The sequence below is a fragment of the Ornithorhynchus anatinus genome, chromosome 1 (genome assembly GCF_004115215.2).
Source record: "Ornithorhynchus anatinus isolate Pmale09 chromosome 1, mOrnAna1.pri.v4, whole genome shotgun sequence".
NCBI classification, from domain to species: domain Eukaryota; kingdom Metazoa; phylum Chordata; class Mammalia; order Monotremata; family Ornithorhynchidae; genus Ornithorhynchus; species Ornithorhynchus anatinus.
Genome location: NC_041728.1, coordinates 35180368 through 35199615, shown reverse-complemented (window position 1 = coordinate 35199615; position 19248 = coordinate 35180368). Strand labels below are relative to the sequence as shown.

Below are 19248 nucleotides of genomic sequence, written 5' to 3'. Positions count from 1 at the left end.
TGTTAAGCGCTTACTATGTGCCGAGCACTGTTCTAAGCGCTGGGGTAGACATAGGGGAATCAGGTTGTCCCACGTGGGCTCACAGTCTTAATCCCCATTTTACAGATGAGGGAACTGAGGCACGGAGAAGTTAAATGACTTGCCCACAGTCACACAGCCGACAAGTGGCAGACCTGGGATTCGAACTCATGAGGCTAGTAGGCTTAACTGTAACCAACACGCTGGACCGATTTTGTCCCAGGGGAGAAAGGATCGGTACGCACACCCGAATCCCAAACAAAGTTGGGAAAATTAAACACAAAAGCCGCGGAACTGTCCTTTTGGGAATTCTTTTCCTCCGAACTACAGACCTAAGGCTGAAAGACAGATTTAAGCGTTTGGTTCCAACCCAGAGACTTTGGAGCTAAAATGGAAACGTTTCAAAGGCTTCTACATTGTCATTCTTCTCAGAGGGTCCTGATGCTTTTAAAATCATTGTAAGAGTAGGTCTTGTCTGGTCGTTTAGAAAAACAGGTCTGGGGATTTATTTAAAGAGCTATAATACTGACCATAATAATGTGGTACTTGTTAAGCGCTTACTATGTGCCAAGCACCATTCCAAGCACTGGGGTATATTCAAATGATTCAGGTTAGACACTGTCCCGGTCCCACATGAGGCTCACAGTCTTAATCCCCATTTTACAGATGAGGGAACTGAGGTACAGAGAAGTAAAGTGACTTGCCCAAGGTGACACAGCGGACAAGTGGCAGAGTCGGGATTAAAGCCCAGGTTTTTCTGACTCCCAGGCCTGTGCCCTATCCACTAAGCCAGACTACTCCTCTATACACTACTACTATACTCTCTACATGTAAAACTATTAATTTTAATTTGATTATCCTGCTCGCTTTTTAAAGAATAAAATCTCAGGATAAAGAACCTGAGATTGCCGAATGGTACAATCAAGAGAAAGAGGACTAAAACTTACTACGCATACATGTGAATATTTCTTCTTATGGTATTTGTTACTATGTGCCAAGCACTGTACTACGCACTGCGGTAGATACAAGGTCGGACACATTCCAAGTCCCTCATGGGGTTCACGATCTTAACCCCCATTTTCCAGATGAGGTAACTAAGGCCCAGAGAAGTGAAGTGACTTGCCCCAGGTCACACAGCAAGCAGAAGAGTGGCAGGGATCAGAACCCAGGTCCTTCTGACTCCCAGGCCCATGCTCTAACTAGACCATGTTGCTTCTCATTATGGTAGCGCTTAGAACAGTGCTTGACACAATAGTAAGCGCTTAACAAATACCACCATTATCACTATGGCATCTTACGGTTCTGCATAATATACCATTATGCACAGGGCATCTTTTTATTTCCCCTCTCAGGGTCACACCTGGAGAGTTTCCAGGCCTCTACCAGTCTCGGCTACAGGAGGGAGAGTCAAGCAGAGGCCTGGCCATTCCATTCCTAGCTTGGGCAGTGGCTAGCGAGCGGAAGGCAATCTGCTGTAAGTCAAAACTCCCCTGTGTCGGGCAGCAGCGGCACGGGAGAGAGTCGAGGGCGGAGACTCAGGCCGACTGCACGGAAGGCGGCGATGGTACACCGCCTCCGGATTTTTCCCAAGAAAACTCTACGGATCCACTGCCGGAACGATTGCAGATGGAGAGCGGGGCGTCCTGGGAGAGATGTGTCCGTGGCGTCGCTGTGGGTCGGAGACGACTCCACGGCGTTAGACAAGACCCGGTTCTATTTCATCGTCAAACAATTAGATGCTGGCACTTGCAATGTCATTTTAGACGTTTCTATTTTTTTAATTTGCTGCAAAGCCATTAACACATAGAACTTGGCCAAGGAAGGCCAAAACTACCCATTCCCGATCTAGATTTTTAAGAGGAGTTCTTGTCCCCGAGCCTTGACGGTCAAAGAAAAATGCAGTGGCTCTTTATGGGTTTCCCACTGACTTCCTTATTCACTCTTTATTATTTTTAATAGTATTCATTAAGGGCTGACTATGTGTCAGGCGCTGTACTAAGCAATGGGATAGTTACAAGATAGGTTGGACACAGACCCTGCCCCACATGCGGCTCACAGACTTAATCTCCGTTTTAGAGAAATCAGCGTTCAAAAGAAACTCCTCACCATTGGCTATAAAGCAGTCAATCAGTTTGCCCCCTCCTACCTCACCTCCCTGCCCTCTTCATACAGCCCCGCCCCGGAAAATCCGCTCCTCTAGCCCCAGCTCACTCACCGGGCCCTGATCTCGTCTAACTCACCGCCGACCCCTTTCCCACGTCCTCCCCCTAGCCTGGAACACCCCCGCTTTCCATAGACGCCAGACCCCCATTCTCTTCCCCCTCCCGAGCCGTACTAAGATCACATCTCCTCCAGGAGGCCTTCCCCGATTCACCCCTCTTTTCCCCGCCTCCCTCTCCCTTCTGCGTCTGTCTTGGATCTCTGACTTCGGTACCTTTGCTTATTCTCCCCTCCCACACGTACCGATCTTTAGAGTACACATTTTAAAGTACTTATTGATTCATATTGATGTAAGCCTCCCCTTCTGGACGGTAAGCTCATTACGGGCAGGGAATGTGACTGTTAATTACGTTGTACCCGCCCAAGCACCTAGTACGGTGCTCTGCACATAGTAAGCCCCCAATAAATACCACTGATTGGTGGATTGATGAGATAACTGAGGCACAGAGAAGTGAAGTGCCTTGCCCAAGGCCCCATGACAGACAAGGGAGGAGCCAAGTTGAGAATGCAGGGCCTCTGACTCCCAGGCCCGGGCTCTATCCGCTAGGCTACGCTCCTTCTCAATATGATCTTATGAATTTCCAAAGAAGGGGCTGCCATTATCTTTCTATCTTTTACTTAATCTATTCCCTCACTTAACCTAAGCCGATTAGAGAAGTAACGTGAAGAGAGTAGTCTTGTTTGTTGGGCTTTTTTTTTTAACTTCTGGAAGAAAATCGTAGCAAGACGCATTTCTAACCCTGGGATTCGCTGAGGAACCCCAACCCCCTCAACCACTCTTTTCCAACCGGTGTTTGTTTAAGCTTCTCTTCTGAATCTAAAAGCCCAACTTGCCTCCCGGTGAACCAACACCTGAGCGAGTCACTGGATCAGCTGAAAACGTCTGAAGACGTTGGAGAGGCAGCGTGGCTAGAGCCCGGGCCCGGCAGGCAGGTGGACCTGGGTTCTGATCACAGCTCCGCCACATGGATGTGGCTGTGTGACTTTGGGTGAGTCACTTCACTTCTCTGTTCCCTCATCTGTAAAATGGGGATTAAGAGTGCAAGCCCCGCGGGGGAAGGGGACTGCGCCTGACTGGACGAACTGGTGCTCAGAACAGTGCGAGACAGACAGCAGGCGCTTAACAAGTACCATAATTATCACTATTCTCCTCCGCGTTATCATTCAGGGAGGGAATTCACTACTCACCCTTCTGATAGAAGAATTTCCGGTAATAGTAGGCGCCCAGATCCACGTGTTCCACGATGTACCGCTTGACCCGATCCAAGTGCAAAACCAAACTGTCCTTGGGCACCTCGAGGACGGCCACTCCGGCGTTGGTGCAGTGGGAGCTAAGCGTGGACTCGAACGCGGCGTTTTCGCCCCCGCCGAAGGTCCCCGAGTTGGACCTGGATAGGCTGATCTTCCTCTCCCCCTCCCCGCCCATCTCGTTCCGGAAATAGGGGCAGCTCATGACGAGCTCGTTGCTCTTGTCGTCCCCCTGGTCCACCCCGAGGCTCCCTTTGGAGTTCAGGTCTTCGGTGCTGCCCATGGGGGAGCCGAAGCTGGCCGAGTGGGCCGGCGGGCCCGAAACCAAGGAGGCCACGGCGGCGGCCGAGGCCCCCGTGGTCGTGTTCCGCCTCTTGATGACGTTGTGTCTGTTCACCACCGCCTCGTTCAGGTCAAATAGGACGCTCTGGACGTCGTAATGGGCGAAGCACCTGGGGCAGGTCCAGGGCCGGACGCCGTCCTCCGACCGGCCGTCGTCTTGGTCCGCCGGTTTCCCCGCCGGCTCCCCTTCGCCCTTGGCATTCCGGAGCTTCCGGAAGATGGACGAGTCCCCCGTCTCCGACTTGCAGCGTCTCTTGGGCGGCTTCTCCCTCTCCTTGAAGAGTCGGAGGTTCTCCCGGGGGACGGCGGGCCCGTCGACGATGTCCAGGGAGAAGCCGGAGCCCTTGCTCCCGCTGGCCATCAGCAGGTCGCCCAGTGGGGTGGGCGTCCCTCCCCGGGGCTCCGGGTGGTCCCCCTTGAAGCCCTTCAACAGGTCGAAGAAACTCTCCCCCGAGGTCCCCTGCTTGTCTATGGACGACGTGCTGCCGTACTCCCGGTGGAGCGACGGCCCGCTCTTGTACGTGGGCGAGATGCACTCGTCGAAGCTGTCGGCGTCCAGCTCGCTGATGGTGATGTCGCTGTTGCTCCGCTGCCGGATCCGGCGCAGGGCCTTCCTCGGGGAGGCCGGGTAGGCCTCGGGCATGAGGAAGCGGGAGTCCATCCGCTCCACTGGCCTGGTCTTGCTCTTCAGGGTGTTGTGGAGGCTCTTCAACATGGCGGCGTCGCTCGAGTTCAGGCTGACCGAGCTGCCCTGGCTCCCGGGGCTGCTCTTGGACGACAGGCTCTCGGGGCCGGCGGCCGGCTCGCCCTCCTGGCCCGGCCGACCCGACTCCTTGACGGTGTCCTTCCTCGGCGGCCAGTCGGCGATCCTCGCCCGGACCCCCATCTTGGGGACCCCCGGGGTGGAGGTGACGTGGTGGGTGCTCTCGCTGCGGGGGAGGCCCACGGGGGCCATGACCGGCGGGCCCAGGCTGCCGTTCTGCGAGCGGAAGCGCCTCATGTAGAAGTCGTCAGTGTGGACCTTGGCCGACGGCCCCTCCGGGCCCACCAGCGACACCCTCTCCGTGGCCACGGGCCTCTCGGTCTGGGACCGCTTCAGGCTGGTCATGGCGGGGAGGCGGGGAGGGGGGTTAAATTCCGTGGGGAAGCGCGCTCATCTCTGCCTTCCCAAGGGCCGATTCCCTTCCGGAGCACTGTCTCCAGGAAGCGCAGCGGTTGCATGAGAGCCCCCCGCTCCCAGCCGGCGACCCGAGAGGTTCACAGACGCCCCGCTCCCGACGGAGAAAAATCCCGGCCTTCAACGCGGCGGCCGGATCGCAGCTCTGGCCCGCGCTTTAACGGGTGGCCGTCCTCTAGGCGGCTCGGACAGAGAGGTCATCGCCGACCTTCGGCACCCTCTGAGATGGTGTGAGGTGGTATTTCCCTGAGAGAGAGAGAGAGAGAGAGAGAGAGAGAGAGAAAGAGAAGGAGAGAGAAAGAGAGAGAGAGACGACCCATTAGACTCTTCGGAGGACTACATTTTTGCAAGTGAAAATAATAACGGACACATTCGGAGAGTCGGCTTTCGTTTCACATCCCCCATGAAAAAGCGAAGCAGCGTGGCTTAGTGGAAAGACCACGGGCTTGGGAATCAGAGGTTGTGGGTTCTAATCCCTACTCTGCCACTTGTCAGCTATATGACCCTGGGCAAGTCACCCAGCTTTTCCAAGTCTCAGTTACCACATCTGCAAAACGGGCATTAAAACTTGAGTCCCACATGGGACAACCTGATAACCTTGCATGTCTCCCAGTGCTTAGAACAATGCTTGGCACATAGTAAGCGCTTAAATACCATCATCATTATTAAAAACTACTGCTTGACCGTTTGATTCACGTTCTCATGCTGCGTGACACTTCAGACAGCCCCTTGAGTATGCCCCTTCAAAGAACTTAGGTATCCGCTCACTCCAAATCCGTAGTGCCTATGCGCATCTTGATTCTATTTATTGCTATTGTTCTTGTCTGTCTCCCCCGATCAGACTGTAAGCCCATCGAAGGGCAGGGACTGTCTCTATCTGTTACCGATTTGTACATTCCCAGCGCTTAGTACAGTGCTCTGCACATAGTAAGCGCTCAATAAATACTATTGAATGAATGAATGAAAGTCAGTCGGTCAATCGCCAATACGACAAAAATGATAATCGTGGTATTCGTTGGGTGTTTACTATGGGCCAGGCACCGTATTGAGCGCTGGAGGGGATACAAGCCAATCGGAAAGGGCACGGTCCCTGTCCCACGTGGGGCTCCAAGTCTCCTTCCCCATTTTACAGATGAGGGAGCTGAGGCACTTAAGGCAAGTGACTTGCCCAAGGTCACACAGCAGGCTTTATTGAGCTCCTACTGCGGGCAGATCACTGTACTAAGCGCTTGGGAGAGGACAGTAGAACGCTATAAGAAACACAATCCCTGCCCACAGCGAGCTTACAGTCTATGAAGAGAACGTTGGGAGAACAAGAGGGCCGTGGTGACGGTGTTTCAGGAAATCTCCAATGGTGCTTCTAAAATAACCCATCTAGGTTGCATCTGGCCTCAGTCCGGGCAGCCCAGGGCATTGGAAATTAATTCATTAATGATGGTACTTGTGAAGCGCTTATTATGCGCCAAGTACTGTTCCAAGCACCGGAGGAGATACGAGCTCGTCAGGTTGGACGCAGTCCCTGTACCACATGGGGCTCACTCTCTTAATCCCCATTTGAGAGTCGAAGGAACCGAGGCCAGGAGGAGTGAAGTGACTGGCCCAAGGTCACACAGCAACAGGTGGCGGAGCCAAGATCAGAACCCAGGTCCTTCTGAATCCCACGCTGCTTCTCAAAGCAAAAGGTCATCGCTTCTGTGTGACTTTCAAGTCTTTTTAAAAGGCTGTAGCCAAGATGGGTTCGTTGGATGCCAGCGATATTCTTAATCAAAATCCGCTCTTGTGGCCCATGAATACCAGACCCATCCTACCTAGTAAAGTTCATCGGAAAGTTTGAATTTTTAACCCAAACATGAAAAACCTATTTTCCCATTATAAGCCTTCTACAAAAAATTCTTATCAAAATCATCAGAAACTCTCTTTTTCTTAATCTCCTATTTCTAAATTGCTTAAAATAAACACCCATTTCTTTTCTATTATCGTTGAATGGAAGCATCAAACACATTTTGCAAGAGCAAAACCCAAGGCAGAGAACAGAAATGTTGATGAATTTTTTACAAAGTCATGATTTCCATTTATTTTCCATTTCCGTTCCGCTGAACATGTACAAGTGAATTCAAAAACTTTTCCGCACACTGAATCGAGAATTTCCCCAAACTGCATACGACTAAATGCATGTAGCCACCATCACTGTTCATACCCCCTCATCTAATTTCAGAAGAAAGGAGAACCAAATCCTGCTATCCTCACTCCTCAACCGAATCTGAATTATAAAGCAATGCAGCCTCCCTACAGACCGTAAACTCGCTGTGGGCAAGGAACGAATCCACCAGCTCTGATGCACTGGCGTCATGGATAGAGCACGGCCCTGGGATTCAGAAGATCGTGGATTCTAATTCCGGCTCCGCCACCTGTCTGCTGGGTGACCTTGGTCAAGTCACTTCACTTCTCTGTGCCTCAGTTACCTCTTCTGTAAAATAGGGATTGAGGCTGTGAGCCCCAAAGGGGGCAAGGACTCTGTCCAACCCAATTTGCCTGTTTCTACCCCAGCGCTTAATAGAGTGCCTGGCACATAGTAAGCTCTTAACAAATATCATCATCATTATTATTATCATTACTATATTGTACTCTCCCGGCGCTCAATAAATACCATTGATGACGATGGTAAGAGGGTAGGGAAAAGCAAAAATGTCTTCAGTGGGACACGGTTCATCACCACACATGTCCGACAGAGAATATATTTCATTTCCTCACATCTTCTCATTGTGCCTTGTTCTCTCCCATCTCGCCGCTGACCCCGACCCACGTCCAACCCCTGGCCTGGATCGCCCTCCCTCCTCAAATCCACCAAACAATCCCACTTCCCCCCTTTCAAAGCCCTACTGAAGGCACATCTCCTTCGAGAGGCCTTCCCAGGCTAAGCCCCGCTTTTCCTCAGCTCCCCCTCCCTTCCGTGTCACCTCATCTCTCTCCCGTTGCTCTTCTGTCCCTGCCCCACAGCACTTATGTATATATGTATATATCTATAATTCTATTTATTTCTATTGATGCCTCTTTAAATGTATTGGTGTCTGTCTCCCCGGATTGGTGTCTTTCTCCCCCCGACAGGCTATGAACTCGCTGTGGGCAGGGATTGCCTCTCTTTATTGCTGTACTGTACTTTCCAAGCACTTAGTACAGTGCTCAGCACACAGTAAGCACCCCATAAATACGATTGAATTTCTTGAAATCAATGCCAGGAATCCCTCTTAAAGACTCAACAAACTACACATGATTGGCCCTGGACATTTTTACCAGCTGCAAGTTTGCAGAGATCCCTTCCTAAACTTCCCTGCAGTTCAGGGCCTCTGACCTGTCACGGGAAATGATTACTCTGCATAATCTTCTCCGCGATAAAGAGTACTTGCTCCAGTAGCAATTAGTTGTCGAACCAGCTCGCCTTCTGCCTCTAAAAGGAGGCCGCTTCTTCCACTTGCGGTATCCGCAAACAGCTTGAAAGGCCAGCTGTTATTTATACAAACGGGAACATTTCGTGGGGTTGGAAACATGCGTGCCGGCTACAGTGTGTGTGGCAAAAAGCAGGGCATACAGATTGTGGGATTACTGTGTGTTCACTTGTTTTTATTGTCCTCGAAACCGAACAGTTTCGCGCCGCTATATGATTAACGCCAGCTCGTGAGGGATCTCGGTTTTCTACCTAGTAAGCTCTCCATCGACTCACGAGACGAACAGGTGACACGGTGGCTGATCTGAGTGGGAAACTTGGTGTTGGCGGGACTCTCTTCTGGAATAGCTACTATGCAGTGATGGGCCTCAGTTTCATCACAGAAACTGAAAATGGGGATACGTGACCCCCTTTTCCTTCCACCCCTTCCCTTAGGCTCTGAGCTCTGAGTGGAACAGGGACTGGGATTGAACTGATTAACAAATATGATGATGATAAATATAATAATAATAATAGCAACAATAACAATGCTATTTAAGGGATACTGTACACCCGGCACTCTACAAAATCTAGGATATCAATCATATATATTGAGTGCTTACTATGTGTAGAGCACTGTACCGAGCGCTAGGGAGAAGACAACACAACTATATACTATGTATAGTCAAGATAATCAGGTCAGTTCCAAATGCTGTTCCAAAAGGGACTCACTCTCTCTAAGCTCCTCTGGACTGTAAGCCCGTTATGGGCGGGGAATGTGTCTGTTCACTGTTACACTATACTCTCCCTAGCGTTTAGTTCAGTGCTCTGCACGCAGTAAGCACTCAATAAATACGATGAATGAATGAATGAGCAGGTATTGAATCCCCATTTTTAGAAGTGAGGAAATAGAAGGACAGACAAATGATTTGCTAGAGTCACACCGCACGCAGGCAAGTGACAGAGACTGGATCGGAACCTGTGTTCCACAAAGTGAATTTTAATAAGCCTTCTCTGTAAAATTTAAACAAAAGCAGATGAACTAAGAATATTATGCAACAGAAATGCTAAATCCGGAACCAAGTTTTGACTAGGAAAAAAGAAGACTTTTTATGGTATTTGTTAAGCACTTATTATGGGCCAGACACTGTACTGAGCACTGGGGTAGATACAAGCTAATCAGGTTGGACACAGTCCATGTTCCACACGGAGCTCACAGTCCTAATCCCCACTTTACAGAGGAGGGAACTGAGGCACAGAGAAGTGAAGTGACTTGACCAAGGTTACACAGTGGACAGAGCCAGGACTGGAATCCAGGTCCTTCTGACTCCCAGGCCCGGGCTCTTATCCACTAGGCCAGCTCCTGGTAAACTGTTAGTTTAGGCAACTGAAGTTGCCATGGTTTCATATGAAAAAAGCAGAGATGCACGGTGCAAAAAAAAATCAATGATACCTTTAGGAGAACGTTTAATATTTGGCATATCGTGCCTTCTATAACTGATAAAAATAAATATGACTTGGCATTATAACAAGTTTCACTGATATATCATTTGGGCTCATCCAAATAAATTACCACATGTTATTTGTCAATTCCAAGTTTATCCAAACTGAAGACAGCCGTAGGACAACATTCGGTTCTGAATGGACAATTCGGCATCACCCTTCTTCGATTACTCTACCTTGAGTCAGTCCACATATCTGCCGTGTGACCTTGGGCAAGTCAAATAACTTCTCTGGGCCTCAGTTATCTCATCTGTAAAATGGGGATGAAGACTGTGAGCCTCATGTAGGACAACCTGATTACCTTTTACCTACCCCAGCGCTTACAACAGTGCTTGGCACATACTAAGCACTAACAAATACCATTATTATTATTATTTTCTGGGCCTCAGTGACCTCATATGGAGAATGGGGATTGAGAGTGGGAGCCCCATCTGGGACAAGGACTGTGTCCAATCTGATCTTCTCCAGTGCTTAGAAGAGTTCTTGGCACATAGTAAGTGCTAACTCAGTTACCAATTTTTTATCATTAGCAGGGAAGACAGACAAAATGAATTAGAGGTGGGGGGAAGATAGAAGATACATAAACTGAACACTTGACAGAGGGCATCCTATACTAGTGATTTTGTTACATCTAAATGAACAGTGTAGTCTAAAATCTCCAGGGTATTTGCCACAGATGCAATACCTTTGACCCAGAGATTACAAATTTCAGGAATCCAAAAAAAACAAAACCGAACGGCGCTGGCATCCATAAGAAAAATCCGGCAGTTGGAATATTCTCCGGTAAGCAAAGGAATATTTGTACTATATAAACTTCAGTGTTAATGTTGAGCATTCAGAAGTGGGAAAGGGACAAAAATCCGCCACAGTATTATGATACAAAGATATAAAGCCACACCTGGTTACTAAAGGCCCCATGAAGGGCAGATCCTGAGTCTATTCAATGAAACAAAAATGAAAATGAAAATGAACAAAATAGTTATTGAACCTGAAAGACTTCACACTGTTTATGGAATCATTCATTCGGTCATATTATTGAGCCCTTACTGTGTGCAGAGCACTGTACTAAGCACTTGGGAAAGTACAAATCAACAATAAACAGACACATTCCCTTCCCACAGCTAGCTTACATGTCTAATCAAAATTCATCCCTTCCTCTTAGGCTGTGAGGGATTGTGTCCAACTTGATTGTTTTGTATCTACCCAGTGCTTAGTACGGTACTTGACACAGAGTTTGGGCTAAAAAATTACCACAGTTACTACCAATATTCTAATATTCAACTTGGGTGTGGGTAATAGACGGTAGAAACCGTTTTGAGGCCTGTGATGAAATTCTGTCCTTCCAGATACGGTTTGGAATTAAGGAGGAGCCCTTCCAAAATAAGTAGAAACTTGTATTCCCTTCTTTTGGGCTAAGTACTTAATGAAAGATAAGTCTGCCATTCAACGTTAATCCTCTGGGTTTTTAATTGAGGTGTACCCACTAAAGCCTAAATGTTGGATAATAAAAAAAATTAAAACCTGAACTGAAAACATAAAACTGTGGCCTTTCTAAGTTACATTAGCCCTTCCTTTTTTCTATCTGCATTTCCATTTTTATTTGTTCAGCTCTCCCTCCTACATAGTAATTCGTCCCGGCAGTTATCGGTAAATCACAAAGTGTAAAATGACAGACGATCGCTATCTATAATGGCTGTAAGCGTGGAAAGACCATGAGCTTTATACTGTTATGGATTGCATATTACAATTATCTGCGTACATGCGGTGCTCCATGAATACAGAACTTTGGGAGTTGACTGAAATCTTAAAGAAGATTTCACCACTCAAGTTGGTTGTAAAAGGGGGCACAGAAATTTCCTATTAAAATTTCCTACGATTCTCCCGTCTCCAAAACTCTCCTGAAAAGAGCTCGGGCCTGGGAGTCGGAGGATCCGGGGATCTAATCCCGCTTCTTCCATTCGTCTCCTGTCGGACTTTTGGGAGAGTTACTTAACTTCTCTGAGCCTCAGTTACCTCACCTGTAAAATGGGATTAACTCCTACTCCTTCCTACTTAGACTGAGCCCCATGTGGGACAGAGATGGTGTCCAACTGGATTGATTTGTTTCTACCCCAGTGCTTCGTACAGTTGGTGGCACGTAGTAACTGCATAATGAGTGCCATAAAAAAAAAAAATCCCACCTCCACCAGGAAGTTTTCCCTGATCGATTTCCACCATGCCAGGTCATGGCAACTGCACAGCCCCCGTTACAACTGTGTATGTGTTACAATCCCTTAGCAAGTGTATCTATAATGATCTACTGACCTCTGCGGAGATGTATTTCCTCAGCCTCCTAAATTCACAAAATGGCACCCAAACCAATCCCCATGAAGAAGAACGTCTGTGAGGAATGAGGTGACAACTAATCTCTGCAGTTTTTCTAAAGCCCCGATTTGGGAGTCAGGGGTTGTGGGTTCTAATCCCAGCCCCGCCACTCGTCAGCTGTGTGACTTTGTGCAAGTCACTTAAGTTCTCTGTGCCTCAGTTACCTCACCTGGAAAATGGGGATTAAGACTGTGAGCCCCTTGTGGGATAACCTGACTACCTTGTATCTAACCAAGCGCACAGAACATCGTAAGGGCTTAACAAACGCCATCATTATCATTATTAGGTCTAAGTTACATTTCAAGGGTTGATGGTCCTAGGGTAGTAATTTGCTACGACATGTATAAAATTAAATGGATGCTGCATTGATTTGGGGAAGTATTTTTATATTTTTTATATTTGCTTTTAAAAAAGTACAACATAACACTCCTTTGAGCGCCCTTTTGCAAGAACACCATTGAATTTTCATGCTGAGATTTCCTCCAGAGCTCTTTCCCTTTGGGATATTGTGAACCTGAAAAATTTAATTTGGTCTTAATCTCCAACCTCCCCCTCTTCCTCAAACTCTTCTGCCTGATTTGAACAGAGTGATAAAAGTCCATTTCTATTTAGTGTTATATGATCAATCAATCTGTCGTATTTACTGAGCGCTTACTGTGTGCAGAGCACTGAACTAAGCACTTGGGAGAGGACAACACAACAATGCCACAGATACATCCCCTGCCCACAGCTCTACTCAATGATGGTAGTGGCAGACTTCTAGTATGCTCATGCAGTCTGTCTTCTTACTGAATATTAAGTATGTTAATATGTACAACCCAAATGTGAATGGGGCACACAGTCTTCATCCCCATTTTACAGTCAAGGTCACAGAGGAAAAGAGAAGTGACTTGCCCAAGGTCATGTAGCAGACAAGGGGCAGAACCAGAATTAGAACCCATGATGTTCTGATTCCCAGGCCCGGGCTCTACCCACTAGACCACGCCGCTTCTCTATTTCCTGAGGGAAACAATACTTTGGTTTAGAGGCTCTTTTGTTTCAAGCTCTATGTTCATGTTCTAGATCGAGTGCTAGTGCAGGAGAGCCAAATCCACTTCTTAGCTGAACAGTGAGGGTTCCAACAAGATCCTCTTCTTCGAATGGTTTTTGTTAAGCGCTTACTATGTGCCAGGCACCGTACTAAGTGCTGGGGCAGACAGAAGCTAATCAGGTTGGACACGGTTCCTGTTCCACATGATGTTCCACAGTCTTAATCCCCTTTTTACACCTGAGTTAACTGAGGGATGGAGAAGCGAAGTGACTTGCCCAAGGTCACACAACAGACCAGGGGTGGAGCCGGGATTAGAACTCTACCCACTGGGTCACGCTGTTTCCTCACATGAATCTCTATGAATCCTACACATGTGATTCAGGATGTGAGAGGAAGGCCTAATGACGATCCCCTGAAAAACCTTCCGGATTTCAGATCTGTTGCCCGAAAGGGTAAATGTTCAGCGTGTGAATTGGCTTAATCGAAAAGGTTTCAGTAACTTGAAAACAGTTGCTCTTTCTGAGCTCACGCAATTTCACTTTCTACATTTATGAATGCTAGCAACAACAACAAAAAAAACCAACCAAAAACTGTGCCTTTTGAAAATCTTGCCCCAGTCCAATTCTTAAAGGTAAGTGAAATAACTGAAAAAATAAATTAAATCCTTTGCCAAGACACATGATGAAATGCTTTTATTTTCAAACAGTAAACTGTCTCTAACTCAGGTTGGTTCAGACTAGGTGGATGAAACGGATAAGTTTCTATTTATTTATAATTTTTTATTTAAAATGACTATCTCTGGGACACAGTCTTTCCAAATGACAAACCCATTTTTTTGAACTTTTTTTAAGACTGCAGTTCTGACATGCTGCAAATTCTGGCACATTCCAATTCCTAAGTACAGGGCTTATACAGGCAGTACAAATTGTTGGAAAAACTATAGGAAATAATTTTTGTATTGCTGTGGCTTTCTCTAGTGAATGAAACTGCAATTAACTACAACCGGTAAAAGAAAACGTACATCTGCTGCTGGTTTGAAAGTATGCAAAACATTTCATACAATAGAAAGCAGATTTCGGATTAGTAGATTCCTAAACCGAATCCTTATAAGCAAATTACATCCATGTGTGGGAGTGTTTCCGTTTCCCTGCATTAACGGTTTTAATCAGTCTCCTATACTCTTCTCACTACAACTCATTATATAAAATAATTACGCTAACAGGCCGCTAAGGTTATCCTTGACCAAAGCTTCCAACTTGCTGGCATTCTGTTTCTTCGCTACCCATTATTTACATTAGAATGCTAGTTTTCCTCGCAATCAACCAATGGTACTTATTGAGAGCTTACTGTGTATAGAGCTCTGTATCGCCATCATCAGTGGTATAAACTGAGCGCTTATTATGTGCAGAGCACTGTACTAAGTGCTTCAGAGAGTAAAATAGAGTCAGCAGACACGTTTCTTGCTCACAGTGGCCATTCGGCCTAGAGTGGGAAACAGACATTGATACAAATCAATAAATTATGTATGTACTAAATGCTTGGGAAAAGAAAATACAAGTACAATTAACAGAGAGAATCTTTCGTCGTGGGCTTTTATAGAAAAATGACTCAGGCAACAGAGTGAAGTATGAACTGGGGTGGGGAGAGATAAGGGGCAGGGAGGTCAGCGAGGAGGCTGACAGAGCAATCAAGGCAGCACAGGATACATGCTTGGATTACCATGGTAGCAGTTTGGATGGAGAGGAAAGGGTGAATTCTAGCAGGGTTGGGAAGGTTGAACCGACAGGATTTGGTGATAGATTGAATATGTGGGTTGAATGAGAGAGATGAGTCAAGAACGCTAAGGTCACGGGCTTGCGAGACAGGAAGGATGACGGCGCTGTCTAGAGTTTTGGGAAAATCAAGGGAAGGACAGGGCGTGGGTGCGAAGATAAGGAATTCCATTTTGGACCCCAGTCCTCTGACTCCCAGGCCTGGGCTCTTTCCCCTAGGTCACGCTGCTTCTTTTTTTTTTTAAATGCTATTTGTGAAGCTCTTACTATGTGCCAGGCACTGTTCTAAGTACAGGGGTAGATACGAGCTAATCAGGTTGGACAATCTATGTCCCACATGGGGCTCGCAGTCTTAATCCTCACTTTTTACAGAGGAGAGATCTGAGGCACAGAGAAGTTAAGCGATGTGCCCAAGGTCACACAGCAGATGAGTGGCGGAGCTGGGGGTTAGAACCCAGGTCCTTCTGATGCCCCGTGCTCTAGCCACCAAACCACGCCGCTTCTCTCCCCAGTCCTCCCTGCCCCAGTCTCATCTGTGGTAATGGGATGGGGGTGGGCTGGCATAATGATGATCATTAACACTAGTGATATTAATGATTGATTAATAATTGATAATCAGATGGGAATACCAAGTGTTCCACTGTGTGTGGTTACCAGGATCCATCCCACCACCCATCCCCAACGAAGGGAGGGGGAGCTGAGGAAAAGGGGAGCTTAGTCTGGGAAGGCCTCTTGGAGGAGGTGCGCCTTCAGGAGGGCTTTGATGGGGGAAGAATAATCGTTTGGTGGATTTGAGGAGGAAGGGAGTTCCAGGCCAGGGGTAGGACGTGGGCCAGGTGTCGACGGCGGTGAGGAGGTGAGCGGCAGAGGGGCGGAGTGTGCAGGCTGGGCTGGAGAAGGAGAGATGGTTGAGGTAGGAAGGGGAAAGGGGATGGAGAGCTTTGAAGCCAATAGTGAGTTTTTGCTTGATGAGGAGGTGGAGAGGCAGCCACTGGAGATTTTTGAGGAGGGGGGTGACCTGCCCAGAGCGTTTCTGTAGAAAGATAATCTGGGTAGTAGAGTGATGTACAGACTGAAGCAGGGAGAGACAGGAGGTTGGGAGGTCAGAAAGGGGGCTGATGCAGTCATCCAGTCGGGGTAGGATGAGCGATTGTACTAACGTGGAAGTGGTTTGGATGGAGAGGAAAAGGTGGATCGTGGCGAAGTTGTAAAGGGGAGACCGGCAGGCTTTGGTGACGGATTGGATATGTGGGTTGAATGAGAGAAGACACTGAGGTTATGGGCTTGTGAGATGGGAAAGATGATCGTGCCGTCCACCGTGACAGGAAAGATCGGGAGAGGACAGGGCTTGAGAGGGAAGATGAGGAGCTCTCTTTTTGGACATGTTGGGTTTTAGGTGGAGGGAGGACATCCAGGTAGAGCTGTCTTGAAGGAAGGAGGAGACGCGAGCCTGGAGTGAGGGAGAGAGGACAGGGGAGGAGAGGTAGATCTGGGTGTCATCCCCATAGAGATGACAGTTGAAGCCGTGGGAGCGAATGAGTTCTCCAAGAAAGTGGAAGTAGATGGAGAATAAAAGGAGATCGAGAACTGAACCTTGATGGACCCCTACAGTCAGGGGATGGGAGTTTATAAGTATTATGTATTACAATATACAAATTTATTTACAAATAAATTATAAATTTATCAAATTTATTAATATATAATTTTGATGTAATATTAATGCAAAACGATATTGTGTGTTTTAATAATGCATACTTATAAATACGAACTGTATTTTGCTGGTATGGAATGGGCAATTTGAATTTACTCTCTGAAAATATTTTGAAAGGAAAGCATTGCACAATACAAAATGTATCTTCTATTATTTCACATAGTGTATTATTTTAGCAATAGGCAGGTTCCCCTTCCAAATGTGCTACACCCTGGAAAAGGTTTTTTTGTTGTTGTTGTACCTATGCTACATTGATCTTGTCTAAAAACACACAGACATTTATTATGCAGGGTCTTTTCTTCACCATTTGCCTTGCAAAACATCAAAATCTTTTATCTAGGAAAATTGGGGCTTGTGGGCTTATTTTTTACTATGCATTTACCACGACAGCAATGGGCTGACTCAAAGCTAACCTTTCCATTTCTGGAAACTCCAAACATACAATGCACCAAATCTGATTTCCAAGGAATGTTCCAGTCATCTCCACAGTTATCCTATTCATTTCATTCCTTCTGGTTTAATGGCATTATTTTACCTAAGTAATAGGTTACTATTAAGGGGTTAGTCAAGTGGGAAAGTGATGCTACGTTCACTGCTGCATAACCACGTACTTTTCGCTAAAATGATAAGCTGGGATAATTTTCTGCCACGCTAACTTTTAATTGGGTTAAAAATGACGCTGAGAAACCCTTTTCCCTCTCTTAAAAAGACACTGGATTTTTGCCCTTTTTAATAATAACAGTAATGATGGAATTTGAAAAGTGCTTACCATGTGTCAAGCTGGGGTAATTACAAGCTAATCAGGTCGGACACAGTCCCTGTCCCACGTGGGGCTCACGGTCTTCATCCCCATTTTACATGTGAGCTCCATGTGGGACAATCTGATGACCTTGAATCCCCCCAGCACTTAGAACAGTGCTTGGCACTTGGTAAGCGCTTAACAAATGCCATTGTTATTATACTTATAATCACACTGTTCTCAGTTCTCTGGGAACTGTGGCCCAGACAACAGAGGTGACTTGCCCGAGGTCACACGGCAGACAACTGGAGGATCCGGGATTAGAACCCAGGTCCTTCTGACTGTCAGATCTGTGTTCTATCCACTAAGCCACACTGCTTCTTAAAATCAAACACCAGAACTGGCAACATCTAGATCTAGGTTTTGCTGAGTGGATATCTAACAGGTCATGGGGAGTGGGGAGTAGTCCACTAGGAGAAAATGTTTATTATTATTATTCGATTTATTTTATTAATGATATGTATATATCTACAATTCTATTGATTTATTTTGATGCTATTGATGCCTGTCACCTTGTTTTGTTGTCTGTCTCCCCCTTCTAGACTGTGAGCCCACTGTTGGGTAGATACTGTCTCTACCTGTTGTCGAATTGTACTTTCCAAGAGCTTAGTACAGTGCTTTACAAACAGTAAGCACTCAATAAATATGAATGAATGAATGAATGAATGAATGACAAGACCAGCATGGATTATCTCCTATCCCTGTTTTCATCCAGCCTAAATTTCCCCTAACTGCCATAATCTCAATCGGTCAGTCAATCGTATTTATTGAGCGCTTACTGTGAGCAAAGCACCGTACTAAACGTTTGGCAGAGTGCAACAGAACAAGAGCCTGGGCTTCGGAGTCAGGGGTCATGGGTTCGACTCCCGGCTCTGCCACTTGTCAGCTGTGTGACTGTGGGCAAGTCACTTAACTTCTCTGTGCCTCAGTTACCTCATCTGTAAAATGGGGATTAACTGTGAGCCTCACGTGGGACAACCTGATTACCCTGTATCTACCCCAGTGCTTAGAACAGTGTTCTGCACATAGTAAGTGCTTAACAAATACCAACAATATACAGACACATTCCCTGCCCAAAACAAGATTACCATCTCCCCATTGTCCTTCTCTCCCACTCATCCACTCCCTGCAGACTTCAACGAGGCCTAGGGGACAAAGCATGGGCTTGGGAGCTCTGGGTTCTAATCCCAGCTCTGCCACTTGTTTACTGTGGGGCTTCGGGAAAGTCACGTCACTTCTCTGGGCCTCAGTGACCTCATTTCTAAGTGGGGATTAATACTGTGATCCCCAAGAGGGGCATGGCTGTGCCTAACGCGATCGTCTTGTATCTATCCTAGTGCCGAGTACAGTGCCTGCCACATAATAAGCGCTAATAAATATCATTTAAAAAAAAATCTGTCCTGTTACTCTTCAGAGACTTCTAGCCTTTTGACCCCCTTCTAAATTTCTAAAGTTATCATGCCCCATTTTTTAAAAAAATGGTGCTTTTTAACCTTGCAGAGGTGCAAGTCTCCTAAGAGAAGCCTAATTTCTTGTGGAACGAAAATTCAGTAAATTACCCAAATAACTAGCTGGCTATGTCTAGCTAGTTTTTTTTCTCTCTCTCTTTTTTAATGGTGTTTAATAATGACGGCATTTAAGTG

The 19248-nt window shown here is 46.8% G+C and overlaps 1 protein-coding gene and 1 non-coding gene across 2 annotated transcripts in view; one reads left to right on the top strand and one right to left on the bottom strand.

The window, feature by feature from the left end:
* Positions 1–19248, bottom strand: part of SIPA1L1 (signal induced proliferation associated 1 like 1) — a 363817-nt gene that overhangs the window by 131133 nt on the left and 213436 nt on the right. Inside the window, exon 7 of the mRNA XM_029058544.1 lies at positions 3427–5251. Coding sequence (XP_028914377.1) covers positions 3427–4936 — 1510 coding nt within the window. The 5' untranslated portion in view covers positions 4937–5251. The remainder of the gene's footprint in view (positions 1–3426; positions 5252–19248) is intronic.
* Positions 1361–1498, top strand: LOC114815616. Its single transcript, XR_003763413.1, has one exon. It is a non-coding gene; the product is annotated as a small nucleolar RNA SNORA7 (small nucleolar RNA).